This window comes from Bos taurus, chromosome 10 (assembly GCF_002263795.3).
Source record: "Bos taurus isolate L1 Dominette 01449 registration number 42190680 breed Hereford chromosome 10, ARS-UCD2.0, whole genome shotgun sequence".
NCBI lineage: Eukaryota > Metazoa > Chordata > Mammalia > Artiodactyla > Bovidae > Bos > Bos taurus.
Genome location: NC_037337.1, coordinates 6,786,561 through 6,805,184, shown reverse-complemented (window position 1 = coordinate 6,805,184; position 18,624 = coordinate 6,786,561). Strand labels below are relative to the sequence as shown.

Genomic DNA, 18,624 nt, shown 5'->3' with positions numbered 1-18,624 from the left:
GGGTGTGTTCTCCTCAGGCTTACAAACATAGTCACCTGAACCTTGGTGAACAGCTTATTCAGCTTCAATAAATTAAGGATGATAGGGAGGGAAGGGGTCACGGTGTTAGGGAATAATTTGTGCCCTAGTAATGAAGCCATGATTAGAACTGCGTTCTTGCAGTGGGAGCTGGATACTGGGCCAAAGAAAATGAGGTTTCCTGGTGATTAGATCTCATTGCCACCATCTATAACCCCTAATACTAAATAAATATAAACTCCCTTCCATGTGGATGTAGCCTCAGTAGAACAAGATCCTGTTCATTTTACTATAATGTCCATTCGTAATGTAAGTGAATTAGTCACATACTAGGAAACGGTAATACATTTTTTTGACTACTAACATTTTCTCTTCATTGCAGCAACTATAGAAAACTTTCATGTGGTGGAAACATTAGCTGATAATGCAATCATCATTTATCAAACGCACAAGGTAAATATCTTTTAATCCCAAAAGGATTCCAGCGTAGTTTGAACAGAGACATATAAAATACTCTCTAAAGTAAAATTTGGCAGGAAATTAAGTTGCACAAAAAGATTCAAAGACTTTATTAATCACGAATTTCATGTATTCGAAAAGTAAATCAGATTATTTAAACGTTTCTGCTTTAAAGCAGAAATGGGTGCAAATACAAACCTGAAAAATATCCAAAACATGGTTGAAGAAGATATATAGTAAGTCTGGAGAAGAAAGTACTCAAATCTATTTAAATGTTTTTCTAGTATCTAGTCTCTAGAGGAAATAAATGAGTAACCAAATATGAATCGGTTTCCTGCAACAGTAATAGAAAATGGAAAGTATGTTATTAGTCTGTGTTAAGACTTAAAAGTGAACATGATCTAAATGGATTATCTGACATCAGGGAAAAATTTCTGAGCATCAGCTATTGAGAGGTTGTTGGTCATGCCCCAGAACACAAAGAAACATTGTCATTTAAATTGGTTTCCTTTCACTTCATTTCTTCCTCTGTTAATCTAAATATTTAAATTAGAGAATATTTCTCTTAACTTATTCTGCTCTATTTCCATTCTTAACATTGCCAAATATTATGTTGAATAAACAATAATAAATTAAAATTTTGGAGAGATCCACCAAAAGCAGTTTAGTACGTTATATAAGAAACATGATGATTCAGTAAGTACTTCATTTTTCTTTTTAAAATAATTTTTAATTGAGTTGAATATTTGATAATATTTTCAGTTTTGTTATGTATTTCTTGAGTTAGTCTTGTTATCTGAGGCATGTAATGTTTAATGACTCTGACTTAGGCTTCATTTACATGACAGCTACTCAAGAAAGGCATAACAAGATTCTGTTTTAACTTACTGATTTAGGGGGTTTAAAGTAGAGTCTGAAATTTATTAGACTTTAAAATATTAGTCGCTCTGTAATTTGCAGTGAAAATAAATGACCAGTCATTTAGAATCGGAGAAGGCAATGGCACCCCACTCCAGTACTCTTGCCTGGGAAATCCCATGGACGGAGGAGCCTGGTAGCCTGCAGTCCATGGGGTTGCTAAGAGTCGGACACGACTGAGCGACTTCACTTTCACTTTTCACTTTCATGCGTTGGAGAAGGAAATGGCAACCCACTCCAGTGTTCTTGCCTGGAGAATCCCAGGGACGGGGGAGCCTGGTGGGCTGCCGTCTATGGGGTCACACAGAGTCGGACACGACTGAAGTGACTTAGCAGCATTTAGAATCAGAAGGCTCTTATTTTCTAAAGATAATTGATCCTGGAAAATGGGCTGCAGAAATTATTTTACTTGTTAAGTAGTAGATGGAGGGGAGGAATCAGATCAGATCAGTCGCTCAGTCGTGTCTGACTCTTTGCGACCCCATGAATCGCAGCACGCCAGGCCTCCCTGTCCATCACCAACTCCCGGAGTTCACCCAGACTCACGTCCATCGAGTCAGTGATGCCATCCAGCCATCTCATCCTCTGTCCTCCCCTTCTCCTCCTGCCCTCAATCCCTCCCAGCATCAGGGTCTTTTCCAATGAATCAACTCTTCGCATGAGGTGGCCAAAGTACTGGAGTTTCAGCTTTAGCATCATTCCTTCCAAAGAAATCCCAGGACTGATCTCCTTCAGAATGGACTGGTTGGATCTCCTTGCAGTCCAAGGGACTCTCAAGAGTCTTCTACAACACCACAGTTCAAAAGCATCAATTCTTCGGCGCTCAGCCTTCTTCACAGTCCAACTCTCACATCCATACATGACCACTGGAAAAACCATAGCCTTGACTAGACGAACCTTTGTTGGCAAAGTAATGTCTCTGCTTTTGAATATGCTATCTTGGTTGGTCATAACTTTCCTTCCAAGGAGTAAGCGTCTTTTAATTTCATGGCTGCAGTCACCATCTGCAGTGATTTGGGAGCCCAGAAAAATAAAGTCTGACACTGTTTCCACTGTTTCCCCATCTATTTCGCGTGAAGTGATGGGACTGGATGCCATGATCTTCGTTTTCTGAATGTTGAGCTTTAAGCCAACTTTTTCACTCTCCCCTTTCACTTTCATCAAGAGGCTTTTGAGTTCCTCTTCACTTTCTGCCATAAAGGTGGTGTCATGTGTATATCTGAGGTTATTGATATTTCTCCCAGCAATATATAGGTCATATTAGGATTATTTCTGGAAAACTAACTACAATTGTAACTTAAAGTGTGTTATATATAAAATACATTACTTTAATAATCTTTAGTTTTAGTTTTCCAGAAATAAAAAATATTGTACACTTAAAAATTAAAGCATTTTATGTTATGTATATGTTACCAAATTTAAAGAGAACTGTAAATAGCAGAATGTTATTCTTTTGGTGTATTCTGCAAAGTCATTAACTCAGTTTTCATAATCAAATCCTTTGGTGTGGGTGCTTTCCATTTAAAATCTGACAGATATTACCTTCTACTAAAACATTTTACTAGTCTTACATTTGTTTCTTTGTTAGTTCCATATTAAATGTAAATAAAAAGTAGTTCAAAGTTTAGGACTTCCCTTGACAGTCCAGTGGTTAAAACTCCGCTCTTCCACTGAAGGGGGTGCAGGTTCGATCCCTCGTTGATGAACTAAGATGCTGCATGCTGTGTGAAAGGGAAAGGTGCTCAGTCGTGGCCGACTCTCTGCGACCCCATGGACTATACAGTCCATGGGATTCTCCAGGCCAGAATACTGGAGTAGGTAGCCTTTCCCTTCTTCAGGGGGTCTTCCCAACCCAGGGATCCAACCCAGGCCTCCCGCATTGCAGCCAGATTCTTTACCAACTGAGCTATCAGGGAAGCCCAAGAAAACTGGAGTGGGTGGTGCAGCCAAAAAGAAAACGAAAAACGGAGTTCAGACTTTCAAAATATTTGTACTTCTTCCACAGAGAGTGTGGCCAGCCTCTCAGCGGGATGTCTTATATCTGTCTGCCATTCGAAAGATACCAGCTTTGAATGAAAATGACCCGGAGACTTGGATAGTTTGTAATTTTTCTGTAGATCACAGCAGTGCTCCTGTAAGTACAGTGTATAAACATGTTATAATTGTACACTATGAAGTTAAATACACAACACAGCACAGGGCAAAAGTGATCAGCACACACCACACATAAAGATTTGATAATGCTTCTTAAATTTTTATTAAAGTTGACTTCTTAGAAGAGTACAGCTAGTAGTGTTACCTGAGAGCAACAGTCATGCCATGAACATCCCAGCAGGACTGTTTTCCTTTCCTCTTGAGGGTCGATGATGCAGCTGGATGGGTCACTAGGTAGGCTACTTCTCATAGTTACCTCAAGCCATGATCAACTGCAGGCAAAGCCTCTGTGGTTTCTATCTCGTTTTAGCTACTTTTACTACTTAGGAGGAGGGGAAACGTTCCTGATGTCAAATCAGCTTGGCATCTATTCTTTTTTTTTTTTCAAGAGACAGTTTAATGTCTGCACACAGTTTCCTGTGTAATACAGCATCACACCATGCAGGGCATTTACTCTTATTGTGTACATTCAGAAATGTTTGAAACACTTCTTAAGGCTGTAAAACAGAACATAGAAAAATGAACAGGAGTATATTCAGTACTTACGAAAAGTGATATGATAAAGAATATAGAGTACTACTTTCCAATACTCCAAAAGATGTATTAATATATATACTTTTTTTCTTTAACAAGTAACATCACAAATGATCACATCTTCACATGCTTGGAGTATTATTTATATTCAATGCAAGACTATTACCATCTTTCATACACAAATTTTTTTTCTAGCTTTGTGACAATGCAACCTTTAATCCATTCAAGTAAATTCAACCCCACACCCCACAGTTGCTGTCCCCCAGCATTCAGACATTGGTATGTGTCCTTTATTGGTGTATATAAGATTTTGTTGGAGATGATGAGTTATAGTTTTGGTGAACTTAATGTAGAATTAGACCAGAAGAGGTTACAAAATACTGGATATCTACTACACTGGTGGTGGTATTTTTTCTTTTGGCAGCTAAACAATCGATGTGTCCGTGCCAAAATAAACGTTGCTATGATTTGTCAGACCTTGGTGAGCCCCCCAGAGGGAAACCAGGAGATTAGCAGGGACAACATTCTATGCAAGATTACATACGTGGCCAATGGTATGTATTTTGTTTTTGGTGTTTGGTCATATGGATGTTTTTATTATGATCTACATGATAACTGACAGTTTGGACAAATACCATTTACCAATGTCATTTTAGTTTTTATCCATTAGATTTAGTAATTTTTAATTTGGAGAGATATATATCAAAATTATTGGGACTCTTTCAAAATATACATGTCTGAATAATTACTGTATCAGAATTTCTGAAGCTGGGGCTGGAAAGGTAAATTTGTAAACTTCATCTTTAGATCACTATTACATGTACAGTTGTAAGAACCATTGTATTAGATACATGTCTTATAGAATATTTGTGTAATTAGGAATATAAGCAACAGTGAGAAAAGAAATAAACACTTCTTTTTTACCCAAATTTTCAAAGACCATTTAGTGACTTAGAAAGATGTTTATAACTTAAAGTTAAGTGGGGTGAGAAAAAGCATATAAAATACCATTTCAGTAAATGTTAAAAGAAGAAAATATGTACATATGAAAAGTTGAAATGCTAATACTGACTTGTTGCTTGATTGTTGGATTACTGGAAATTATTGTTTTCTTCTTTTTTACTTTATAATTTTGGGTTTTTGTAAAATATAGTTGATGTAAAATATTATGCTAGTTTCAGGTGAATAGTTGTTTTTCTTATTGTCAGACTTTTTAGTTTTCTAAATCTTTGTTCCCTTGTCCTTTAGTAGCTGCTAGTCGCAAAAAGTCGGGCATGACTGAAGCAACTTAGCAGCAGCAGTGATATATTTATTTCACACTGGCCTAGGGCTGGACAACCCTGTTCATCACTTTTAATGGTTCCTCATTCCACCCATTTCCTACCTGCAGTAAACTAGAGTCCCTCTAATCAAATGTTCAAACCTTCTTTATACAGAACCATCATTGCTGGTATGTTTACAGAGACAGTTATGCCTGAGCAAGTTACTATTTGATTATAATAGAGTTTAATGAATAAATCTGCCTTTAGTAAGCTGAAGTGCTGCTGTACTAATATTTGCATATAGTTCAGGAAACCAAGAACATTTTAGAACAGTAATAAATGCTTTCTAGTTTGTTATCTGTTCTCATCTGGTGGTTGGTACAGTACTAAGGACTGAGTGGTCAAGACTTTTTAAGAGGTGCTGTTTTATTGTGAGGAATATTTTTTTAAAGCAGAAGAACAAAATGAGTGCTTTACACATGTTTGGGGAATTACCTTAACAGTTTGCATTTTCCTTTGTCTCACAGTAAACCCTGGAGGATGGGCCCCAGCCTCAGTGTTACGGGCAGTGGCAAAGCGAGAATATCCAAAGTTTCTAAAGCGTTTTACTTCTTACGTACAAGAAAAAACTGCAGGAAAACCTATTTTGTTCTAGTATTAACAGGTACTGGAAAATGTATTTTATCCTTTTTTTAAACTTTATTTGATTAACATGGCTCTTGCAGACATAATAAGTAAGTACAATTTCCCTTATTTTTCCCTTCCCAGAAAATAGTTTTAGGTTTTTGTATATTCTTCCAGGCTTATATGTATGTACTGACATATATCTTTGATTTTTTTCCCCAAAGTATTGTCTTGCAGCTTGCTTTTTCTATTTAATATATCTTGACTATTAGTACATAGAAAGATATATAAAACTATATCATTCTTTTAACATCTGTTGTATAAATGTTGTAAAATTTATTAAGCACTGGCCCATGTTAATGTCTGGCTGGTTCCATATTTTTATTGTCAAATGATGCTGCACTGAATATCTTTGTGCTAGGCACTGAAATCTTTTTTTTTTTTTTTAATAAGTGGTATGTTAACATGGTTCAGAAGTCAAAAGTTTGAAAAGATGCACAGTAAAATTTATCCCCTGTCTCCTAATCACCCAGTTTTGCACCACTGCCGCATACCCCACATACCAAAGTGTATAGCTGCTACTGGTAGTTTTTTGTGTTTTTCCAGAAGTGTTTTATTTTCACTTAAATAAGCCAATACAAGTATATTCCTGCCGTACATACACCTTTATTGTTACTGGTAAAAGGCTGCATACTGTAAGTGGATTCTGCATCTTGCTTTTCTTACGCTTTATCTTGAAGGTCTTTCCACATTGGTGCAGAGCTGCTTTATTCTTTTTTTTATGGCTGTGTAGAATCCCATTGTATGGATGCACATAAATTTATCTAACCAGTTCTCCACTTGCAGATGTTAAAGTTGCTTCTAGCTTTTGCTGGAGCAAACAGTATTGCAGTCATACCCATGTGTCATTTAGTTTGTGAATAAATTACTAGCCGTGGCACTGCTGGCACTTCAGAGGTCTTGTGCATTTGTAATTCAGGTAGTGCCCTCTGTAGAGGTTGTATTAATTTACCATCTCACCAGCACTAACATGTCGGGAGTACTATTTCTCTGACCCTCACACAATGTAGGAAATAAACCTTTCTGATTTTTTCCAACTCGATAGGTGAGAAATATTCTCCCAGTGCAATTTAAATTATAGTCCTCTTGGGAGTTCCCTGCTGGCCTAGTGGTTAGGATTCTAGGCTCTCACCGCCCTGGCCCAGGTTCAGCCCCTGGTCCGGGAACTGAGCTTCCACAAGCCACGTGGCAAGGCCAAAAAAAAATTATAGTCCTCTTGTTACACATGAGTTCTAGCATCTTTTCATCCAGTTGAGAACTACTTCTATAATTACGTCTGATTTCTGATTGTTTATATTGTGTTACTTCTGTTTTAAAATAGGCTTAATTTACTTTCAGACACCAACACAGGGATTATTGTATTGAAGTCCCAGATATGTAGCTTTTCCCAGGAAAATAGGTTACATGAAAATGTTAAACAGGTACTGGTCTTCTCTGAATGGTTAGTGTTTGGGACAAAGTCTGACCTTTGAAGGACTCTCTTAAAGCATAAGTGTACTATCTAAAGGCACTATTTTTAGAATATCTTATACAGTGTATGTGTGTGTGTAAAGACAGAACTGGACTCTCTGAGTCCAGATTGAGCTTCTTTCTGACAGAAAATCAGATTTTCATTTACCTACATTAAATCTTCATTTACCTAAAGTAACAGTTTGTTTCATAATAATTTTGGGAGATGTATGTGTGAACTGGATCCTAGCATTGAAACCTTAGGAAAGCTACCATTATTACTTTGATGATGGAGAAACAGTAACTTTCAATAGTGTCCATAAAGAGTTAGTGAGGCCCAGAGATATTTAAAACTTAGCACTCTTAAACTCATTTGACAAGGTATCTCTTAAGATAAGGCAGGCCTCTTTCCCACAGCCTAAGTAAATCCTTGATACTGTCTGGCACAGTTTATATTGAACACTAAGACAAAGGAAGTTCCAGTCTATGAGGTGCAGATCCAGAGACCTCTGCTTGATTCCATTTTCGCTTCCTGTAGCACATTGTCTGTCTTCATTTTTTCTAGCCTTCACAAGATTTCTTATGCCTTCTTTTCTCATGATATGTTTCAAATATGTAAAGTTAATAATTTTATATTCCTTAAGGTGAAAAATCTGTAAAATGTAAAACTTCAGTAGAGATTCTGTGCATGCCATGGATTCAGAAGGAAGGAGAAGTCTGTTCTGGTAGTCCCACAGGTGCTAGTGGTCATAATAGTACTGAATGTTTTACTTGTTATTTTCTTTCCTACAGTGACTGAAGCAAGGCTGTGTGACATTCCATGTTGGAGGAAAAAAATTAAAAAACAAAATTGAATGCTCTAAGCTGGAACATAGGATCTATAGCCTTGTATGTGGCCCAACACCTTGGCCTTGTGTTCAAAAATGAAGAAATACCGCAATAGCAAAGCTGAACATCTTAACACTAGCTGTCTTCTGCTAGATCTCCTTGCTCAGCATATAACTATAAATACATGTAAAATTACATGTATATGGCTATATTTTTATTTGCTTGCTCCTAAAAGAGAGAAAAAAAAATCAACTTTGAATCACAACTAGGAATTGATGCTTTAATTTTTGGAAACTTTTTCAGAATTTTTAATTTTCTGTGGTTCGGCCTGAGACCCTCAGTTGTTATCAGGCTCCGTGCGCAGAAGAGAAGCACACAAGTTGGACGCACGTGGGCACGCGCTTTCTGTGCGCCAGGTGCCTGGATGGGGTTCTGTTTTTAGGCCCACAGTCAAGTCTGTGTCTGGAATTTTTTGACTTTTTTGCTTTGTATAATCATAGAATTCGTTGCTGCTGATTTCTATAATAATTCATGTTGTTATGTACAGTGTCTCTTAATAACTGAGGGCTGTCAATAACGTGTGATTTCGCCTTTTCTATAGTCTTACTCCCATGAAGAACCTTGGTTCTGATGGAGAAAGAGTGAAAAGCTTTATTTTTTCTCCAGATACCTTTATATTTCTATTGTATTTTTAGTTGTGTACTGTGTGCTACAGATTTTTTTCAGTTTATTACAAACACAATTTGGTAATTCCTAAATTGGTTCTGTCTGCCTCCAAACAGAAACACCTGTACAACCTTACTAGGTATAAACTACTTTCTGGTAAAACGGTCAGAATAAAATGATGTCATGTTTTCCTGACACACGTGAGAGGGCATACGGTATTGTTCCAGCAAATCTCACTGTTTGGCATTTGATCCAGTATTTCTAGTATTCAGTAACGTATGTTTTTTCATTCTAATTTGGGTTGGTTTAAAAGCTATGTTACAAGATAGGCATAGAAAATGTGGGTGTCACTCCTGTTTGCCTCTTGATCAGAAACTTTAGCAGGGCAGAAAAGAAGTCCGAGTGATTCGAACTGAAATTCTTTCTTTAGTTGCTGTAAGAAGTTAAATGTAAAATACCTTTTTTAGTTTTAGGCCTCCCTCTTTGAAAACCTTGACACATGGAGTTGAGGCAGGGAATGGAACTCACTGAAGTGGAAATGACTGCCCACTTCAGAACCTTCATTTTGTTTATACACAAGTGTGCTTACACAAATCAGAGGCATTTTGTAGATGCTTTGCTGACTTGTTCATCTCTATAGAAACACAGAAACCAGACCCATTTTGTAAAGCAGAAAGTCATGTCATGTGGAACATGTCCTGTATATATTTCATACATGGTAATGGAGTCTTAATGATAAATGCAAGGTGATAACTTAATGATGGGATTAGTCTGATCACTTAATATACACAATCCTGGAAGTTAATTACTTGCATCAAATATAGTGGTATTTATTATTCTGTACAGAGAGAAAAATACATATAAAGCATATGCTCACATTACATGCACGCAGATTTCATGCTCCATAAATCTTTTCTATTTTTTAATTTACCTTTCTCTAAATGATGTGCATGGAATATGCCTTATTACAGAAAAATGCCGTTCATAATTTGACTATGTGGAGAAGTGCCTATATGGTGGTAATGCTAGTTAAGGCAAATAAAACAAATTATCTTATCAGTTTACTACATCACCGGTAACATTTTTTATCATGATGTTTAAGAAAGAAAAATTTATACCTCAAATGTGTATTTTATTTTACAATCAGTTCTGCAGTTGGGATGGGAGGGTTGGGGAGGGAAGGGTTATTCACCATAGCCACTGATGGGAATCTTCTAAAATATTCTATATGCCCACTATAAATGTTTCTCTGTTTGCCATTTCTGATAACTATCATGACTAAATTGGATAGCTTTATTTTACAAAGGTATGGACAGTTTACAGAGCAGTGTCTAAATCTTCACTAGTTGCATTTGCACTAAATGTTAATGATATACTTTTGCAATTTATTCTGTAAATAAAATGATTAAACTAAAAATATTTGTATTAAAGAAAAGAAAAAGATACATTTTATCCTCAGATAATTGCACTGGAACTTCACTAGGGTTAATCCTGCCCAACCAGATTTAGAAAATGAGTTAGGGAATACGAAGGATGTTTAAAAGAAATCAAAATTTGGAGCTGTACTAGCCCTTTAGACAACATTCAGACCCTCTAGAATTATTTCCGTATGGCTAATTCCAACATGCTGAATATACATGATACTTTCTTTTCTACAGTTATTTCCTACTTCTCTTCCCCAAGCCAAAAAAAAAAAGAAAAGATTTAACTCTTTCCTACTCAGTTGCTCTTTTGTGCTGTGATAGAAGCATGAACAGGACTGGCGATGAGGGGTTTTGTCCCTGAGTCCCCACTGTACAGTTCAGGAGAGCACACTGTTCCACTTGCAATTCAGGAGTCCTGATTTTGAGGTGGAGGGTATGTCACAGCAGCTCTTGATTTGGGTTCGCCACAGGGGGAGCCAGACCAAGGAGGGCGGTGACTGGGAGGGATGTCAGAATACAAAAGAAGGAAAAGGAGGAATGAGGTTCCCATTTCTTCAGTTTCATCAACTAATTTGTACTCCTCTACAACATCAGTGTCCATTGCTATTGAGAAAATTTTAGTTGGGCTGAGCTGGTTCTCTTGTGAAATTGTGCTTGTTATCTTTAAACTTATTAGTTGTTGTCCAGTTAAACACTTTTCACCAGTATTCATCCAGAAGTTGTACAGACTGTATTTCGATTATTGTCATTGTTCATCTACAAACTCAAAACATAATCATTTTACGTACCTTGGGAGTGTGTAGAGTGTAACTATTCTAAATAGCTTTATGATCCTGATGATGTTTTTAAAAAAATAATAAAGTTGGATCTTCCATGTTACAATCACAAAATTAAAACCAGTATTTAAAAGTGGAAAAGTATTAAAATATTATGACAAATGTGCTTGCTTGGTTGTTTTTTTTAACCCCCAGGTACGGACCTACATAATTCTACATAATTCTCTGTTAGTTAAGAGCTTGAAATACTCCAGTTTAATGGTCTTCAAACTATAGGTTGTAACCCCAGTTGGGCATCAAGGAAACTGCTGAGTTGTTACCTAAAAAAAAAATTTAACAGCATGGAATAGACCCAAATACATAGGAGGTTAAGGTAAATATTTTTTGAATCTTTTCACATATATATGTGTATGTGTGTATATTTATGTACTATATATACACACATATACATGTGTGTATGTATATATGGTCGCTCAGTCATGTCCAACTCTTTGCGACCCCATGGACTTCAGCACGCCAGACCTCCCTGTCCATCTCCAACTCCCAGAGTTTACCCAAACTCATGTCCATTGAGTCAGTGATGCCATCCAACCATCTCATCCTCCGTCCTCCCCTTCTCCGCCTTCAATCTTTCCCAGCATCAGGGTCTTTCAAATGAGTCAGTTCTTCACATCAGGTGGCCAGGGTATTGGAGTTTCAGCTTCAGCATCAGTCCTTCCAATGAATATTCCAGACTGATTTCCTTTAGGATGGACTGGTTGGATCTCCTTGCAGTCCAAGGGACTTTCAAGAGTCTTCTCCAACGCTACAGTTCAAAAGCATCAATTCTTCAGTGCTCAGCCTTCTCTATGGTCCCACCTCTCACATCCATACATGACCACTGGAAAAACCACAGCCTTGACTAGACGGACCTTTGTTGTCAAAATAATCTCTCTGCTTTTTAATATGCTGTCTAGGTTGGTCATAGCTTTTCTTCCAAGAAAAGAAAGTCTCACTGTTTCAATTGTTTCCCCATCTATTTGCCATGAAGTGATGGGACCAGATGCCATGATCTTCATTTTCTGAATGTTGAGTTTTAGGCCAACTTTTTCACTCTCTTTCACTTTCATCAAGAGGCTCTTGAGTTCTTCACTTTCTGCCATAAGGATGGTGTCATCTATGTATCTGAGGTTATTGATATTTCTCCTGGAAATCTTGATTCCAGCTTGTGCTTTATCCAGCTTGGCATTTCACACGATGGACTCTGCGTATAAGTTAAATAAGCAGGGTGACGATATACAGACAAGACATACTCCTTTCCCAATTTGGAACCAGTCTGTTGTTCTATGTCCAGTTCTAAATGTTGCTTCTTGACCTGCCTACAGATATCTCAGGAGGCATATAAGGTGGTCTGGTATTCCCATCTCTTGAAGAATTTTCCACAGCTTGTTATGATCCACACAGTCAAAGGCTTTGGCGTAGTCAGTGAAGCAGAAGTAGATGTTATTCTGGAACTCTCTTTTTCTATGATCCAACAGATGTTGGCAATTTGATCTCTACTTCCTTTGCCTTTTCTAAATTCAGCTTGAACATCTGGAAGTTCACAATTCATGTACTGTTGAAGCCTGGTTTGGAGAATTTTGACCACTACTTTGCTAGCATGTGAGATAAGTGCAGTTGTGCGATCGTTTGAGCATTCTTTGGCATTGCCCTTCTTTGGGATTGGAATGAAAATGGACCTTTTCCAGTCCTGTGGCCACTGCTGAGTTTTCCAAATATGCTGGTATATTGAGTGCAGCACTTTCACAGCATCATCATTCAGGATTTTAAATAGCTCAACTGGAATTCCATCACCTCCACTAGCTTTGTTCGTAGTGATGCTTCCTAAGGCCCATTTGACTTTACATTCCAGGATGTCTGGCTCTAGGTGAGTTATCACACCATCGTGATTATCTGGGTCATGAAGAACTTTTTTGTACAGTTCTTCTGTGTATTCTTGTCATCTCTTCTTAACCTCTTCTGCTTCTGTTAGGTCCATACCATTTCTGTCCTTTATCGAGCCCATCTTTGCATGAAATGTTTCCTTGGTATCTCTACTTTTCTTGAAGAGACCTCTAGTCTTTCCCATTCTATTGTTTCCCTCTGTTTCTTTGCACTGATAACTGAGTGCAAAGTGAAATGCTGAGTGAAAACTTTCTTATCTCTCCTTGCTATTCTTTGGAAGTCTGCATTCAGATGGGTATATCCTTCCTTTTTGCCTTTGCCTTTTGCTTCTCTTCTTTTCTCAGCTATTTGTAAGGCCTCCTCAGACAGCCATTTTGCCTTTTTGCATCTCTGTTGTGTTGCGTTTATTGACAAATAGTATTGTCTTCATGACACGTTTTTCAAGAGCAGTTCTAACTTTGTTGAGTTTTTGCCTTAGGCTTGACTTCGGACTGTAACCTGGAAATGTGGTATAGTTCTAACTGGCTACTTCGAATTGTTTTTATAGGATTGCCCAGATTTTCTTGTTATCGTTTTGATCTACATCACAGGGCTCTCACATTGTTAGCATTTGCATTGTTTTCCCATAAAAATTTTATGAACTTTCTATGTCTGTACACTTTGAATAGCCTTAAACAATATCATAAACTATTTTGTGTGGCCTCCTTGTTCTCCTTCAGAGAATTCTATGAGTTTAGTGCTAGAGCAGATCTTAAAGATGTTTGAAATTACTTAAGATTCCCAACCAAGATTTTATTGCCCAGAGTTTAGGATCATTGAGATGCCAAATGAGGATGTCTAGAACAAATCTTAAAAGACGTTTGAAATTACTCAGGATTCTCATCCCAAGATTTTATCACCCAGATGTATGATAATTGAATTGCCAAATGATGTCTCCATCACGTGTGCCACACACCTTGCCCACGTTTTATCCAACTTCTCCCCTGAGAACCCACTGGGTGGCAGCAGGTGATGGCACCACGCAGTAGGTGGTGGTACCACTCATAAAGACAAGAGAGTGGGCCAGGGTTCCAGGCCCACTGAGTAACTCAAACTCTTAAGTCTTCTCTGCATTAGACTACTTTTTAGTGTCTTATATGTTAATATTTAATATCTATAATACAGTGTTTGACAGAATAGAAGAGCTGATGGGCTTGAAGACTAGAACTTTGGGGTAAAGGTCTTAACACCACACTTCAGTGTCAGCTTCACAAAGCTACAATACCTGTTACAAAACCCCGCTAGATAAATAAATTTGTCTTAAAGTTGAAATTTGACCATCATTTCCTTTTGACCTCAACTTCCTTCCTGTCTTCTAGTTTGGAAGGATGAAACATCATCACAAACAAGCCCAAGGAGAATATTTTAATCTTGAATTTTTCAACCCAACGATGAGATCCAACATAGCTGTCACTTTTGTGGACAGCCTACTGCAAAATGACCAATGAGGTAGTGACTAAAACATGCTTTGGATCCACACCTGGTCAGCTGACTGTAATTCTTTAATGTCTCTACTCCTTGTGATTGGGAGACCCAAGTGGTACTTGGGCCCGGCAGCAGGGAATCCTTGTATGGTAGCTAAATCAAGATGTAGTCAACATCCAACCATTTGAGCAATGTCGATCGACAGCACTGAAAACAAGTTGCAGAGTAAATGTTTATTGAGCACCTGCTACACACCACGCAGTGTTCTAGGACTGGGAATATATACAAACCACATGTAGCCTGCATTTTTGTCATAACCAAGCTTTTTAGAGATGTATCTACACTAAAAGGAAATAGGCTTTGTAATCAAGAGCATTTTAATAAAGTGCATTAATGGTAGACTTAACCACATTTGAGGTGCGTGAAAGTCTTTGATTCTCGGTTTTCAGTTGTGGCCTCAAAAGGTAAATAGGGCCTAGATTGTTGCTGTGTTTTAACAAGTTCAACTCTCCTCTGCCAATTATTTGAATTTAAAACTATAATTAATTTGTGGCTTGTGACTTTATCTCTTAATTCCTAACATCCAGTAGATTTTTCTGTCCCTTCTAAGTGAATTTTCCCCCATGTTTCTGGATACCATGTTTTCAACATACTGAAAAGCAATGAAATTTAGAGGCCAGAAGACCAGAGTTTTTCTTGGTCTCTCGCTTGGAATGACTTGATCTTGCCATCATTTCAATGTTTCCGTCTATTTTTCTCCTCTATAAAATAACATGAAATCACCTACACTGCAGAATCGTTTGGGGAAGAGTAAGATAATGTATTCAAAATGCTTTGAACTCTACAGCACTGTGCAAATGTAAGGAGCAATTTGGTCAACCACAAATACGTGCCTACATGCTGTCTTTTGAGTGCTGAAGGCATGGAGCTGAGCAAGACACAACATGACGAAAGGGACACACACATTTTGGGGCTTTGAGTCAAATGGTAAGTCACTCGGTCTATGTGGGGTTTAGCCTACAGGATATGTCTGGTAAGGGAGAAAACGAGAGAGGCAGAGGCAGTTCATGGAAAACTTGGCTCTGTGAAGTAGCTTGGTCGTCTTTTTACCAGCAGGGGGAGCACCGAGAGCCTTCTTGAGCATTATTGTTTTACATATCTAAGAAAAATCAGTGGGACTTGGTTCCTGATTTGGATATAGAATAAGTCAACCATTATTGATGTTTTTACTTGTATATATAATTCTCATGCTAATGTCAGAAATAGTGACAATTATGTCAGTAATATGGAAGTGACAGTGCCTCGAGCTGCCCAGCCGTCACTGCTGTGTTTGTAAATGAACGGGGAAGCACTCAGAGCTGGAGAATCAGAGTAGCCTTGAGAGTCTCCTACGTGATCTCTTTTCTGCTGATCAAGTAATCCATTCATACCTAATGCCTTGAATGTGCATGCTAAGTCACTTCAGTTGTGTCCAACTCTTTGTGACCCCATGGACTGTAGCCACTGGGCTCCTCTGTCCATGGGATTCTCCAGGCAAGAATACCGGAGTGGGTTGCCATGCCCTCCTCCAAGGGATCTTCCCAACCCAGGGTTGAACCCAGGTCTCCTGCGTCTCCTGCATTGTAGGTGGGTTCTCTGCCACCTAGGAAACCTAATGCCTTGAATATCTAAAGCTAAGTGTTTCAGCAGTGCCTTCATCTCCAGGACTGAGTCCACATTCCTGGACTTAAGTCTGGTAGATGGATTATGTAACTACTATGACATTGCTGTTGTATTATTCTAGCAGCTCTACTAATAAGCTAGACCAGCTTATCAGCCCAATGGACTCAAACATATACATGAGGAGAGAGTAAATAAAAGCATTTTCTGGAATATAGGCCTTGAAAAGTGGGGAAAAAAGTGAAAATGTTAGTCGCTCAGTCATGTCCAACTCTTTGTGACTCATGGGCTATAGCCAGCCAGGCTCCTCTGTCCATAGAATTCTCCAGGCCGGAATACTGGAGTGGGTTGCCATTCCCTTCTCCAGGGGATCTTCCTGACCCAGGGATCGAATCAGGTCTTGTGCACTGCAGGCAGATTCTTTACCATCTGACCCACCAGAGAAGCCCAGATAACGCATTGCTGCTGCTGCTGCTAAGTCACTTCAGTCGTGTCCGACTCTGTGCAACCCCGTAGACGGCAGCCCACCAGGCCCCGCCATCCCTGGGATTCTCCAGGCAAGAACACTGGAGTGGGTTGCCATTTCCTCCTCCAATGCATGAAAGTGAAAAGTGAAAGTGAAGTCGCTCAGTCGTGTCCGACTTCGAGGCCCCATGGACTGCAGCCTACCAGGCTCCTCCGTCCATGGGATTTTCCAGGCAAGAGTACTGGAGTGGGGTGCCATCGCCTTCTCCCAGACAATGCGTTAGAAGCTAGCAAATCCGAGACTTTCCCCGTAGTCATGTACGGATGTGAGAGTTAGACTGTAAAGAAGGCTGAGTGATGCTTTCAAACTGGTGCTGGAGAAGACTCTTGAGAGTCCCTTGGACTGCAAGGAGATCAAGCCAGTCAACCCTAAAGGAAATCAACCCTGAATATTCATTGGAAGGACTGATGCTAAAGCTCCAGTACTTCAGCAACCTGATCCAAAGAGCTGACTCACTGGGAAAGATCCTGATGCAGGGGAAGATTGAGGGCAGGAGAAGGCGACAACAGAGGATAAGATGGTTGGCATCACTGACTCAGTGGATATGAGTTTGGGTAAACTCCAGCAGATGAAGAACAGGGAAGGTTGGCATGCAGAAGGGACGTCTGTGGGGTCGCAGAGTCGGCAGTGTTGACTTAGTGACTGAACAACAAGTCTGAGGGAAACACAAAGCCAAGGAACCAAGGTTTCACAGCTGGTTAGTGACAGAGCCACGAGTGGAATCCCCAGCTCCCTCAACACTGCTGTCCTCTTTCTATTGTAACATATTTTTCCCTTTGGAATAAGTCCTAATTACAACAGTTTATTGTGTCAGTCATTCACCAACAATAGAGGACCTTTAAACTTAAGGTACTGTACTAAGTTACAAGAAAAGACATGGTCCCTGTCTTCAAGAGGCCTGGATCTGGGGGGAAATGTGGGCAAGATTTACCACTGAAATATGGAAACAAAAAATTTCAACTTTTATTTGTACATGTTTTTATCATTTTAGTTTTGTTTTCTCTAATGGAGTAGAGTGCTCAAGTTTGTTGAAGGTTTGGATTCTACTGGCCTGGGTAGGTACTGTCCTAAAAGCAAGTTAAAGATGGACCTTTTCTCAATAGCTTCCATTTAAAATTGTAATTATCCAGGCTGTACCAGCAAACCAGCTTCAAGCTTTGGCTACTTACCGAGGGTTGTGCAGTATGGGTGAGAGCATCCAGATTCGCTGACGGAGCCATGGGCCAGAGGTGAGCTGGCTGCTCATAAGACCTGGCTTGACCTTCCTACTAAGAGTGATCAAAGTTTCAGAAGAAGACCTGGCTTGACCTTCCTACTAAGAGTGATCAAGGTTTCAGAATGAGGTAGGTTGTTCACAGGTCATACCCTAGAGCCGAAGAGCCTGAGGCTACAGCCCTTGTCCCCACGGTGAAATGGGCAGGGAGGTGGGGCACCAGCACCTGATCTCCTTTGCGACCCCCCCCACCAGGCTAGGAGACAGCTGGGGAGAGAGGTCCTGCCATCGCACATCATTTAGGGCTAACAATACTCCAAGTCTGCTTTACAGGTTCTCACATACAATCCCGGCTGATTTTACAGGGGCGACCGAGACAGACTTGCTCCCTTCCCGGTCCCTCCCACCTCATCCACTAAACCTTGTTTTCCATTTCAAGTGAAGTGACGTGAAAGTCGCTCAGTCGAGTCCGACTCTTTGCAACCCCATGGACTATACAGTCCATGGAATTCTCCAGGCCAGAATACTGGACTGGGTAGCCTTTCCCTTCTCCAGGGTTCTTCCCAACCCAGGGATTGAACCCAGGTCTCCTGCTCTGCAGGCAGATTCTTTACCAGCTGAGCTATCAGGGAAGCCCAGTTGCAGTAACAGGCAAGCAAAGGAGGCA

General features: G+C 39.3%; 1 protein-coding gene across 3 annotated transcripts in view; it reads left to right on the top strand.

Annotated features, from left to right (window-relative positions):
* Nucleotides 1-11,338, top strand: part of CERT1 (ceramide transporter 1) — a 131,497-nt gene extending 120,159 nt beyond the window's left edge. For 2 of the 3 annotated variants that reach the window (XM_024997293.2, XM_059890241.1), the window contains 5 exons: nucleotides 401-471; nucleotides 3,401-3,529; nucleotides 4,508-4,637; nucleotides 5,873-6,009; nucleotides 8,271-11,338. In XM_024997293.2, coding sequence (XP_024853061.2) covers nucleotides 401-471; nucleotides 3,401-3,529; nucleotides 4,508-4,637; nucleotides 5,873-6,000 — 458 coding nt within the window. In that variant the 3' untranslated portion in view covers nucleotides 6,001-6,009; nucleotides 8,271-11,338. 3 annotated transcript variants of the gene reach the window in all.
* The last annotated feature ends 7,286 nt before the right edge of the window (nucleotides 11,339-18,624 follow it).